The sequence below is a fragment of the Vidua macroura genome, chromosome 1 (assembly GCF_024509145.1).
Source record: "Vidua macroura isolate BioBank_ID:100142 chromosome 1, ASM2450914v1, whole genome shotgun sequence".
In the NCBI taxonomy this organism is placed as follows: Eukaryota; Metazoa; Chordata; class Aves; order Passeriformes; family Viduidae; genus Vidua; species Vidua macroura.
In genome coordinates this window covers 36,368,775-36,382,259 of record NC_071571.1, presented here as the reverse complement: position 1 = coordinate 36,382,259, position 13,485 = coordinate 36,368,775, and the positions used below count along the sequence as shown (strand labels likewise).

At 38.2% G+C, this 13,485-nt stretch overlaps 1 protein-coding gene across 5 annotated transcripts in view; it reads left to right on the top strand.

Annotated features, from left to right (window-relative positions):
• The window catches only part of SATB1 (SATB homeobox 1), a 92,127-nt gene that overhangs the window by 47,363 nt on the left and 31,279 nt on the right, over nt 1-13,485 (top strand). For all 5 annotated transcript variants that reach the window (XM_053980510.1, XM_053980499.1, XM_053980528.1 and 2 more), the window contains 2 exons: nt 510-964; nt 9,436-9,648. In XM_053980510.1, coding sequence (XP_053836485.1) covers nt 510-964; nt 9,436-9,648 — 668 coding nt within the window. The remainder of the gene's footprint in view (nt 1-509; nt 965-9,435; nt 9,649-13,485) is intronic.

Here is a 13,485-nt window from a genome sequence, read left to right as displayed (position 1 = left end):
AGCCCATCTGTGTAATTTACATAAATTATACTAGTTCCTAGCAGTCCCATACAATTGATGCAGCATCTAGAAATTAGAGGAGCATAGGGAGGTCTGGACCTCACCCTGCTTACTACAGATTTCCAGTGGCTGGGAGCTGCAGATGTCATGGCAGGGACCTCATGGGAGGAGCAAAATCAGCCACTGGGGGTTTCTGTCTCTCCTGCTGGCACACGTTTTCCCACAAAAGCCCTCCTTACCCTTTGCACAGATGCACTTGCTGTTTCACCTGCATCATCTGCAGCACAGAGTGGGTTTTTGTCTATTGGCTTTTCCCCATCTCTAGTTCGTTACTGCTTTGTCCAAAGTCCCCTGTGTCTGTCACAGTGGGATGCAACAACCCGCTCATGGTTGCGTTGCATTGCATCATTTTAGATTTGTTTATTTTTGTTAGCATGTCTTGTGAGGACAGTCAAGGTTGTGATTTTCAGTCTGATGTTGGCCTTTTCAATGTTTCTTTTCTGCTGTAGTTGAGATGGATAGCCTTTCTGAACTATCCCAGCAAGGTGCCAACCATGTCAACTTCGGTCAGCAGCCAGTCCCAGGGAACACAGCCGAACAGCCTCCATCTCCTGTTCAGCTTTCTCATGGTAGTCAACCATCAGTTCGGACCCCGCTTCCAAACCTGCACCCTGGACTTGTATCTACTCCCATTAGCCCTCAGCTGGTAAATCAGCAGCTGGTAATGGCCCAGTTGCTGAACCAGCAGTATGCAGTGAACAGACTTCTAGCCCAGCAGTCCTTAAACCAACAGTACTTGAACCACCCTCCTCCTGTCAGTAGATCCATGAACAAGCCGTTGGAGCAACAGGTCTCAACGAACACAGAGGTGTCTTCCGAAATCTACCAGTGGGTCCGTGATGAATTGAAACGAGCAGGAATCTCACAGGCAGTATTTGCACGCGTGGCTTTTAACCGAACTCAGGTCAGTTGTCTTTTTTCTTATTTTTTTTTAAAGTCTAAGAGTCCCTTCTTTCTCTCTCTAATTAGTAATTGCCATCTTCGAAGTCTGTCTTCTCATTTCTACTTTGTCACTTAGCTCCTCTGAAGGAACCATGCTTCCTTGCAGGATCACTGTCTATATTGAAACAGTACTGAAATCCTCAGGGATTGGTTTGTGGAAATATCCACTGTTCTTACAGAAAGCATGGTTCCTCTCCAGTCGTGATGTTTTATGAATAGCTGAATATCCCAGTAAAGGAAATGACCACCTCTATGCAGAACCATTCACAAAGTCACCCAACAGATTGCCTTTTGTGTTGTAGAGTTGTACCCGCTCTGACCACCTGCACGCACTGAACAACCTGGCTTCTTTCACAGGTGTACTGAAGATGGTCTTTTATCTATACTTGCATTTATTTTTATTATTTCCCCGTGAAAGTCCCAATAGCATCTTTTCAGGCTTCTGAAAAGATTAAAAATTAAAAGCTTTATCTCTAGATCATCTACTCTCTTCATGTATTTTTGTAGTTTGTTGCAAAAACAGTAGTTGCTGAGCTTGCCGGTGTCCACGTCAGAACATATACTTCAGCTCTTCAATGCAGAAAAAGCCAGCCCTAGCAAAGCTGATAAGTAACACTAAAATGTGTTATTTTTTACACCTGTTTTAGAAGCTAACCCTGTTATAATTTATTCTGCTCTATGAATTTAACTTAATGCCATGTTGCATGGAATTTAATCAAGCAGAAATTATGGAAGAAATGTCAGTATATTGGATGCAAATAATAAGATCTCAAAATTTTAGAAGTATATTATAACACAAAATAAAATATTTTTAATAGGACTTTGTAAAATGGGAAACATTTCAAAAAGACATAGGTAAATTTGCTTTGGGTTCCCTGTTTTTAAATGAAAACACATACTTAGGGAACAATTTGCCTGTTGTAGATTATAGTATAACAAAAAATATCATAATTTGAGCTTCTCTTGAAATGTTTTTGTTTCTCCCTGCATAGCTTAGAGAATAAAAATTCTGATTCATATGCTCTGGTGCAGGTTTGAATCAGCATGTCATTTATAATTGTTCTGAATTACTATTGCCTTACAATATTTTACATCCTCCTTTAGCTAAAAGAAAGTAGAGCCATTGTGTGAATTCTCTGTAGGGCTCTGTGTGTGTGTGTGTGTGTGGCTTTCCTCTTTACAGCAGAGGAGGTTTTCAAGATCTGGGCCTCTCATACCAAATTTCATGGGTTACATGAACTCATTAAGGATTATTTGCATTAAGTTAGGTCCAGACATTGTTAGTTGTTATACTTACAAATAAGTGAGTCTTGCTTCATACAGTGTTTAAAATATTAATTATTAATACTCTAAAGTATTAAAGCAATAGTGGTACCTTCATGTTACAGTGGTTTGCATCTGCCATCTTACCTGGACAAAAAGGCAAGCAAGTAATTCAGAAAATAAAGTTTATTTTATATTTACTTCTTTCTCAGGTTTGCATAAAAGCACATTGTTTTATCTGAACTTTCCCCTCTCTGAAGTGGTCAGTTTTTGTCAGTTAGTTTTGCATACAGCCTTTCTTTTTTTTTTTTTTTTTTGTTCATAAGCAATACTTGTTACCTGAAAAACAAAGATGAGTGCTTCTGACTGGACATTGAATTTATATGGCAGAGTAGGAGAAAATGCTCTTTCAATGTGATGAATGCAACTGTAGAAAAAGATTTCTAGTGCAAATACTGATTCTTTACTTTAATATTAGTATTATTTCACTAAATATATATTAAAATATGTATTGCTATGTATTTTTCTTACTACAAATGTTATTAAATATTTGTTTAAAGTTCAATTCTTCCCCAGACTTTGTGGTTAACCAGCTTGGTAAAATGTGTTGAAAGTGACCCAGAACTGACAGGAAACCCCAAAATGAACATTGAAAACAATTCCCTAAAGTGATATGAAATACACCCATATATTTCGGCAATTTTCAATCAAATCTATATGAAAGAACACAGAGCAGTATACCTACATTCTACAAGTTGTTTTTGCTAATCAAGTTAGTATTTGCTGTTAGCTAGGTAAGATTTTGCAGTATTTGTTATGTTTTGTGGCAAACAACGAGCAAAAAGGAAAAATACTAGGAGCCTAGAGAGTGTCAACCTCAGTTTTGCCAAGAAATATCTCAGCATACTTTTTATATGAAGCAAAGCCCCACTGAAATACAGAGTAGTTTGTTGCGGGTGCATTTCACCTTAACAAACCTGGAAATTGTTAATTTTATCCACAGTGACAGCTAATATCCAAGGGTAAACACAGGTACCAGCAATTCTTACATGAAAACTTTAAAAATTTGTGCTGCTTGCTGTATTTCTGAATTCCTCACAGCTTATTATTCAAGGATACATCACATTGAGCTAAAATTCAGATAGTACTTTAATAACTGATGCTGTTGAGGAGTTATTTTCTAATAGTGATGTAATATCCTAAGCTTTTTTTTTTTTTTTTTTTTTTTTTTTCTGGAAAAGTGAAAGTGCTTGTTTAAATTCATGTTCTGTTTTTCTGAGATAGAAAGCTGACTCAGGCTTGCCACTGACATTTTTGAAACTGTCATAAGCATATTTGAGCCGTGTCCAGGGACCATATCATGCCATCAGTTTCTAAAGACATAAGAACTCTCTGAAACTGGTTAGGAGTTCTGTACAAAGAAAACCCTGGTGTCAAGATACAGTCTCAGATGAAGGGAGAGATTTGCTTTCACTGTAAAAGTTAAGGAAGGAAGCAATCTATAAATTAAGAGTTATTTAGCTTAATGTTTAGGCAATAAAATGGACTTTGAAATAGGCTGAAGATGCTTTTGTTTTTCAGACTTAGGCTCTACAATATGAATAAAAAATTTGGTGATGATTTTGGGTAGGAAGTTTCTACCAGTACAGTGTGGTAATTCAACACTTAATCCTAATTTTCAAGATTTTTTAATTTGGCTGCAAAAACGTCAACTAGAAATATTTCTATCTTTCCACAACCCAAGGATTTGGCAAAAATACTTCTGAGAACTGAGTGTCTTTTTTTTTTTTACTGATATTAATTAGCTATAAAGCAGAAAAAAAACCCCCTCAGCTACAACTTAGAAGTGTGTCCTTAAGAAAGAGTGTGACTGTAATGTGTTCTTGAATAATTTCCCCCCCACCCTGAAGTTCCAAATGGTAATTTCAAAACTGAATTCTCAGGAATGTGCCTTGTAAACTTCAATCAAGGTCCAGATACCTATAACATCAATGAAATAACTTTCACATCTATACAGGCACAATAGGACAACTGTTGCAGAGAGCAGAAGAAGTTTTGGTGGGAGGAATTTCTCTGTGGTCCTTCTAGGAAGTCTTCAGAGTACAGTAGGATCTGAAGTTTTGCATGTCCTTCAGCAGTTGTTATTCCAGCTCACTGGATGCAAAGAAACAGGTTGAATCCTGTTAGCACCTCCTTTCAGCGCACCGTGGAAAACTTTGTTGAGTTAGTACTTGTGCAGGCAGATCTGAGTTTCACCTCAAGCAAGGTGTCCAAAGGTCACCAGTCTGCCAGGATAATTTTGGTAAATTGAGACACTTATGTTTCTGTTGCCAGTTCATCAAATTAATAAATACAATATTTTGTTTTTGTTTTAGCTGATGTCATTACACTGTGCAGATACCACTACTGTCTTGAAAGAGCAAGTTCAGTATTTTTTTGTGCTTTGAAGGCTAGAAAATGGTATTTGTGATCAGTTTGCTGCCCTGGGTAGCCCCAGGCAGCCAGGGTGACAGTGATGATGCATTGGGGTAGCCCCCTAGAGTGTGGTGCCACAGGCCCCTGTCAGCAGAGAGGCTCCTCCTGCTCTTTCAAATATTAAGTTAAACTGGGAGTTCCTCTACTCTGTTTTGTTCTTAAAGCTGGAGTGCAACATCAACATTTGTTGGGCTGAACTGACCTCAGAGCCCTAAACAAATAAATAAACTCCTCTCCCATTTGTATTTTGTGTTTTTAAATCTTACCATGAGTCAGGAAGCGAAAGGCTTGGGTTCCCACAACCAGTCTGACATTTGAGTGGAAGATGTAGCTTAGCATGGTGCATGGCAGGGTGACGAGCCCGCACTGTGTGAGAAAGGAATTATGTTAGTCATGGTTGTGGTTGGAACTGGAACTGGGGGCTGCCTGTCTCTGTTTGTGTACACTTTCAGCTGTAAGGTTTGTTGCAGGGACTTGGGTGCTGTTATATGGAGGTGACCTCGTGGCTCTGTCTTCATGAAAGAAGGAAGAGTGCTTTTTGCTGCTTTTCCGTGTCTGAATTTTGATACTCTTCTTTTTCCCACAAGTGACATCATTTAATCTGAAGGTTTCTGAATATTTCTCAGTGTTTCTCACTTTTCTTACTCCCTTCTTTCTTGAGCCTCATGCTTGTTTAAAACATTAGCTGCCAGGATGTACTGTCTTTTGTTCATGTATAATGCCTTTTCTCATATGTGAAAATTTCTGTGTATTTAGGACTGTTCTCATGCTAATTCTGGGCAAATGCTATTTCAAAGGAGAATGCTTGGATGCACTAAACGGCTCTGTGTAATTGTAAAACAAAATCTAAGTTTACACAAACCACCTTCTCAGGCACTACTTTTTTTTTTTTTTCCTTCCACTTTGTCTTTGGCACACTTTATTTTCCAGTAAAATGAAAAATGAAGATGGATTATTCAAAATTGATAACAGTAATGGACCATCATGTAATGTTTTATTGAATTTGAGTTCTGTAAATTATGTGGTAGAGAGAAATTTGCCTGCTTAAATATAACAGAAATTGCCACTGTATTCATATAATTCTTCATAGTGTAATTTAAGAAAAAGTACACTATCCATATCACTATTGAATAAAAGGTAAAAAGGTGCTATTACACTATCATGACAGCTCTCCTCTTGCTACTAAGCGACATAGATAAATGTGTCTGCTTATAACTTACTTGGCTAGGTTCCAGGCTTGGGAGTGGAGTTTGGGAATAATCTTCCACCTGGACATGGGATAGGAGGGCCCTGCAACCAAGAGGGATAGTATTAAGGGATATTCTGCATGTTTGGGAAGGTTTGGGCAAATTGCATGTTTCTTCTGGAAGCTTTAAAGTTCTATCACACTGATAAAAATCTGTTTGAATCAGTGATTATGTTCAAGGAGGAGACAAACTGGGGGCCAGACAGGCAGTGTTTTTGTTCATATTTGCAGACACTTTAATTTATCTCCATTTTTAAAGAATTTGTAATGAGCTTTTGAAAGCCTTGATAATTTTTATTGAACATTTTTGTGCCATTAGTAATGAATAATACTTGTGATGACATGTAAACTTTCTTTTTTTTTTCAATGGAACCTGGAAATATTTTTAAAAAATACATTTTCTTTGCAAAGAGAATACAAGGGAGGAACAGTGATAAGGGCTCTGAGCCTAACAGTGTTTATAATCTCTTTGCAAAACAAGCTTAGTTTTTATGCAATTAACAGTATCGGGAGTACAGTATCGGGAGATCACACCAAGACTAATATCCTGGAAAACGAGTTCAAGCTTGGTAAAATGAACGGTTAGTCTGTGCACATCAGCACAGGCCAGAATGTGAGAGCCAGTATTTTCTTTCTAGGATTTTTCCCATTGTACATCTTGTCTAACAACTTTTAGCTAAAGTTTTGTGCTCAAAAATTGAAGTAGCAGCAACGAAATAATATATGAAGCAGGCAAACTGTGTTCTAAGACTGCCTGCCCCGGTACTACATCTTCATTTTCACGGGTTTTCCTCACATATTCTGACATTTAGGTTAAGAGCCTAGAAGCAAACTCCTCCTTGCCTTCTTCATGCTCTGTCATCTCCCCTCCTCTCTCTGTATTGCTGTCCTCTGCTCTGCTCCCAGCTCAGACAAGGAGTCATGACAGTGATTGGGCAAGAGAGGAAAATCAATACTTAGTGTCATTTCTAATCACCAAGAGGTGTCCCACAGCAGTGGAAATGCAGGCAAGTGTTAAAAAAAAAAAAAAACAAAAAACAAAAAACCACCAACAGCATTTACTTTATTTACTTATTTCACTGAAGAGGGAAAAGTTATACAAGAAAACCAGTCTTTTCTAACTTTTTTAGCTGTCCACTATGTGGCTAAGGCTTATAAAAGCAAATATTTTCTATTATGGGCTAAAGTATTTTTTAAGGACATTTCCTCTGGCTGACAGTGGGGTGGCTGTTTGTAAGGCGTCTTCTCTCCTGACAATGATCAGTCCACTTGAGTTTAGTTTTTCTTGCTCATTTTTTCATGGAGAGATGTCTATAGCACAGAAACACTCAGAAATCACACATGTTTACAACTACCTATAAGGAGATGAACGATGTGGGCTTTGGTCTCTTCTGCCAAGTAACAAGCAACAGAGTGAGAGAGAATGTTCTCAGGTTATGTCAGGGGATGTTTAGATTGGATATTAGAAAGAATTTCTTCTTCAAAAATGTTGTCCAGCACTGGAACAGGCAGACAGGGAAGTGGTGGAATAACCATCCCTGGAGGTATCTAAAAGACATATAAATGTGGCATTTGGGGACGTGGTTTAGTGGTGGGCTTGGTAGTGCATGGTTAATGGATGGACACAATGATCTTAAAGGTCCCTTCCAACCTAAATTTTTCTATTATGTTCTCCATATCCTGTGCTCTACAGGCAGCTTTGCCTTGTCTCCAGTAGAACAAAATCATTTTGTACCTCTTGAGGTGGATTGTGTAACCCTATCACTAACAAACATTGGTAACTGTGGGTTTGAGTACTTAAAAGTAGAAAAAATTATAGACACAAATTTATTTTCCATGTTTGCTAATAAGTAAATTTATTATTAGACTAACCATTAAGAAAAAAAATTAAAACATTACCCAAATGCTACTTTTGTCAGTAACTTGTTTATTTACCCTCTGAGAAATTTATGCCTGGATACCAGAAAACAGGAGGGATCATGAAAAGTGGTAAGAAAGAATCCTCCAATATTATGTTTTTCTATCCTCCTCTGAAATATTTTTCATGCTTAATGCTGGAAAGACTGTTTGTTTTTTTCCATCCCATTTCCCTGTTATGTGTGCAGGCACTGACAGGGCCATGAGGATCACACTGGCTGAGGTGTAGTGGTTGATACCCCTGTCCTCATCGCCTGACAGGGAAGTGCAGAGCTCACACCACACTGGGTGGGCCCTAGACCTGCCTAAGCACAGCTGCTTGAGAGCAGTGGCTTTGCAGCAGCACCTCCCTAAGGGTCTTTTGCCTGAAAGGATAAGACCTTTGAGAGAGGTGACAACTTCCACAGGTGCTGTGGGCATCAGACTTCCCAAAAAGATTCCCTTGGCCATATCATTCTCTTGTACCCCCTTAGGAATATATATTCTCAGTCAGTATTGCCTATCTTAGTTTTGGCTTTTTATTGTCTGCTTCCCTCTCTCTATTTACCCCTCCATTATCCTGAATAACTTACAACAGTTCTTTAGGAAAAGAAACATTGGGTTACTTTATTTCTTGAAATTCCCATGTGTGTTTCCTTGTTATACTATGAGTAAGAGCCTCCCATGCCAATCCTCTCTCTTTCCCAGCATGGCAACAATATTTATTCTTAGTAATCCACATCTGGTTTTCCAAAAGTTACCTTTCTTATCGCCATCTTGTTAATCCAAGACAGCAGAGCATTTTGAATGCCCGAATATTTAAAAGGAGAATCTGACAGGGAGAGGAGGTGTCAAGAACCTGTTGACATTAAATATAAATAGCCCAGGCAATGGACTGTTTGAGGATTAGGGTTATCCTCATGAAGAGAGAGGAAGGTGCAAGAAGAAGGCGGAGCATGACAGCATCCAGCGAGTTTCCTTACTTGTTAAACTCCAATATGCAACTCTTAGAAAGAAATATTGACTTATAAAAAATATGGCCCTGAGTCAGTGAAGCAGTACTTTAGGAACATTGCAAGTTTATAGTTTCAGATTAGTTGTGAAATATCACATCCTTTCAAAGATCTATTTAAGTCGCTAGAAATGTGGAAAGCCTTTTTTTAAGGTTGGGTATGCATTTTGCCTGTGAAGCTTGAGAACCCCCCAGTGTATCTCACTTACCCTTAATGTCTCGTGATTATCTGTGAACTGTGAAAGATATCATGGCAAGTTAAGCCAGTAAAAGGAGGAAGATGTATTAGGAAGATTCAGTTTATGTTGTATTTAAAATAGATGCTTAATAAAATTAAGGGTACAATTGAGGCTCCCTTCTCTGCTACCTAAAATGCCGTTAATATAATCCTATGTGGAGTGAACTGTGCATTTGCTGTTCTCATTCCCAGACTATAGGTAAGAAGAATGAGGGCTGATAAGCAGTGGCTTCGCAGAGCGCAGTTTTACAGACACTCACCTAGGCTAACTCTCGAGCCTATTTTTTTCTTCCTTCCTTACAGGGCTTGCTCTCAGAAATACTCCGAAAAGAAGAGGATCCCAAGACTGCCTCGCAGTCCTTGCTGGTAAATCTTCGGGCTATGCAGAACTTCTTGCAGCTGCCGGAAGCAGAACGAGATCGAATTTACCAGGATGAAAGGGAAAGGAGCTTGAACGCAGCCTCTGCGATGGGCCCGGCACCTCTCATAAGCACACCGCCCAGCCGCCCTCCACAAGTAAACCTCTCTCTCTGCCTTTGGGATTTGCTTGTTGTGTTCTCTCACTGTCCCTCTGGGTGAGACCTTTCTGAAAAAGAAGAAACCTTTTGCTGTTGCACTTTTTAAACACTCTCAGAATCATTACTTGCAGTGCATATTGCAAATTAAATTTAAGAAATATAATAGATGATAGTAGCACTTTATTACTACCTATTTTCTAATTTTAAGATAAATTCTATCCATTATGGTTCCTACAGAATTTTTTGCTCATTTTATTGAGGTACAAGCTTTACTGGGCACGGAAGATAATAGCTTTTAGCTGTCATCTTTTCTTAAAATTCTTAGGTTCTTAATGTTATAACTTCAGATAGGGATTTTGAAGGATTTGGACCATTAAGCTGAGAGGGAATGAAAACAGAAGTGTGAGTACCTTCTAGTGCCTTAAAAATTTTTTTTCCAGAAAGCAAACAGGTAAAACTAAAGTGATGAGGGGAAGAAGATCCCGTCCCAAAATGCTCGGCATGCTTTTACCATCTTGAGCTACTGACAACTGCTTAAAATAACAGCTTGCTATATTCATTGCTCTGAATGATTTGGATATGTTCATTAAAGCTTCATGTAGTACCTGTTAAAATGAAACTCCTATTGATTTCTCTAAAATTTATTTTATTTAATTCTTCAAAAATTACAGAGTTTGATAGAGTAGGATCGAGAGATTCAATGGGGCAGTCCTTGTGTGGATCAAGGAAACTGGTGCTTGTTTTAAGGTATATGAGAAATGCATGTGAGCCGTAGGAATGCACAGGCTTTCCACAAAGAAACATGGTTCACTCCAAAACCTGTATATTTTCAGAAATACTCTGCGTTGCTCTGGCTCAAGGTTGTACTTATGCAAGGAGAATCCAAACTGATCTGCAGATATATGGGAATCATGCTGTATACACAGTCCAGTTTTGCTAAACAAAGCAAAGCTTTAGGATTGTGTGAATTTTGTGACGGGTGATTTTTTGACAAAAACAGCAGGTTTTTGTTATCCAGTCATAGGCTTGTGACTGTGACTATGTTCTATACCCATTCAGAATGCTATAAATTCCTCTTGAGATTATTTTTCTAAGTTTCCTTCAGCTAATGGATACTAAGGACCACACTAAAGTAACGAATAACAAAATTGTAGGAGGGAGGACAGAAGATCACCTTGACCTGCTGCAGTACTTTCCACAACAGAAGAAATTTTTAGCAGAAAAAACAGACTGTACTAATGGTGTAGTTTTTGTTGTCATTAACTGAGTTTAGTCTATAAAATCCACTATAGATATGCTTCAAGATAAAGGACAAAAATCTATTTACATAGTAATGCTTTTGTGGGAAATAGTTAAATAGAGATAACTGTTTAAAATAACATTTGAGTTTGTTTTAATATCTATACCTGCTCCCACAGCCCAGGTAATTCAGAGCCAAGGCTAACCCTCCTTCTTAACTTATCTCTTTCTGCCAAGGTAATGTCTCACTCTGTCTCAAGTGGTCTTGGGCAATTTCACAGCTAAAGAACAGAGTTAATTACAGGACCTTCCTGAAGGATGTCAAGTCAGAGGTAGTCCTTGTACTGGTTTTAATTCACACTTTAAACTGTATAAATCCCTTGCAGCCAGAAAGAAAGTGAGACTTAGGGGTTTTCTTCTGACAAAACATACTGTAAGTCCAGATTCGGTGGGAAAGGGGGGCTAAATCTATCTGTCTCTACTGTGCTCTTGTTCATAATTACATTTCATTTTTTTAGTGTGAGTAGTCAGGAGTATAGTTAACCTAATTGTGACAGTTCAAAGTGGAAACAGCATACATTTTTGTTTTAATCCTTTTCAAAAGGAAAGCAAGTTTACAAGGAAACATTATAGACTAATTCTTGAGGTCTACAGAACAAAGCACTTATTTTTCCAGTTGTTGTGCTGTTCTCTGTCATTCAGCAAAACACTCACGTTTTCCCTAGTGAATAGATTGAGAATGTTGAAACCTCTGAGTTGTGATTCTTTGTGACCTTCTTACATGTTTCCAGAATTCCCCACCATAAACATCTGAAGCACTTTTCACCTGCTGCTAAGTGTTCAGAGTCCTAAGTTTGAAAATTGAAATATCTGTGTTGGTAAGATAACTACAATACTTGGTGTTTGAAATAATAGTGAAATTGTCCTAGTTGTAAGACTGGCAAGTATAACTTTACAAATCACAGCAGAAATAAATTACAGTCAGGATACTGCAAAATTTTCAGTGCAAACTGCTACTGTGATACCTTCCCCAAAATGTCCACAGTTTATTGAATATTTGATACTAAGGAAATAAAACTACTATCATCGTTGCTACTAAATTTATTATAAGAAATTATTTAAAGATCACTTTGCAGGAATACAGCATAATATTTTTCCAGCTTGACTGTGAGCTTCTCGGATAACCATTGAAAGAGAAAACAGACCGTTTATCCTAACAGAATTTACACAAGAGCCAACATATTTAATATTAAATCTTTAGACCAGTGCAATGTTTGAAACAATTAAACTATGAAACCATATAAAATGGGAGCTAATATGCCACACATGAAGGTTTATTTTGCAATTGCAAGTTATCAGTTTCGGAAGGATGTGAAAATAAACATCCTGAAAAGGATCTATTTTGCATTTTTGTGTTGCCAACTGGTGGCCAGACAGTAGAGCAGACTTAACCATTTAGCAACTGAGCTTGTTCTGTGTAAATTTTGCATTCTCTTGTATGCAAAAACAGAAAGTGTGACCTTGCAGGTCTGATTGGATAGTAGGAACTCACCAAGCATAAACGTTGGTGTCTGACTTAGAAGGAACACTGTTGAATTTATCTCATTTTTACAGCATTCTCACTAGTTGCTACTTGAGCTAATGTATCTGGATTGTTTCCAATTCTTTTTTGAAATCCTTTAAGAAGCTCTTTGTCCCCGTTACTTCTCCCTTTCTCTCTGACTTAAACAAAATGCAAAATCTTACTTTTTTTTTTTTTTTTAATTGAAATCATTAGCCTCTAATGCATGAGCTTTTGGGATGCGTATATAGCCCTCTAAGCTGGTCAAGTTGTAAAAGTCTGCTACTATCTTCCACACTGGTGGACTGAGCACAAGGAGACGGCGTACACAAGGATTTTTCCCTTGGACATTGTTCGAGTTGCCACCCCTGGGGCAGAAGCCTGTCTGTCAGGCTGTTTCCTGGGGCACTGGAATTTATAAGTATTAGCATCTCCATCAGGTAGGTACTGCATGGAGACATCGTTTAACCTCTGCAATCTAGAAGGAAGGGAAAAGGTCCTTTCATGTTCTATTTATTTTAAAATTTCTCCCCATTCTTCAACACCTTCATCTTGCAGATCACCCCACAGAGGCCTTTTTGGGGTATTCCTAGGTCAGGCTGAGAGAACGAGTCTATTGCATGTTATGTGGAAATGAGAGAATCTGGGGATACTTTAGAGGATGATGAGGTGCTAGGGATGGCCTTTATGTAAGGGCAGTTTGGGATGTGGAGGGAAGATGATTCCCCCCTCCTCTGTACAATTTGTGGAGGAGGATAGAGATAGCCAAGTTACAGATTTTCTTTTCCAAAATATTCTGCTTAAAGGTTTTTAGCCATCCTGCAGTTACAAGCGCTTTTTTCTCAACACAAGTAATCCCCATTTCCGCAGAGCTGAGGAAGAAATCTTTCTTGCCACCCATATTCCCTGAAGAAAATTTGTGTTAACTCTTGAGGCCCGTCATCATCCTGTGTAAAAATAGAGTACATGTAATGTCAAGAGTAGAATATTATTTTAACAAGGCAATGTTTTAAGAAGTAGCCAAAATCTTGCATG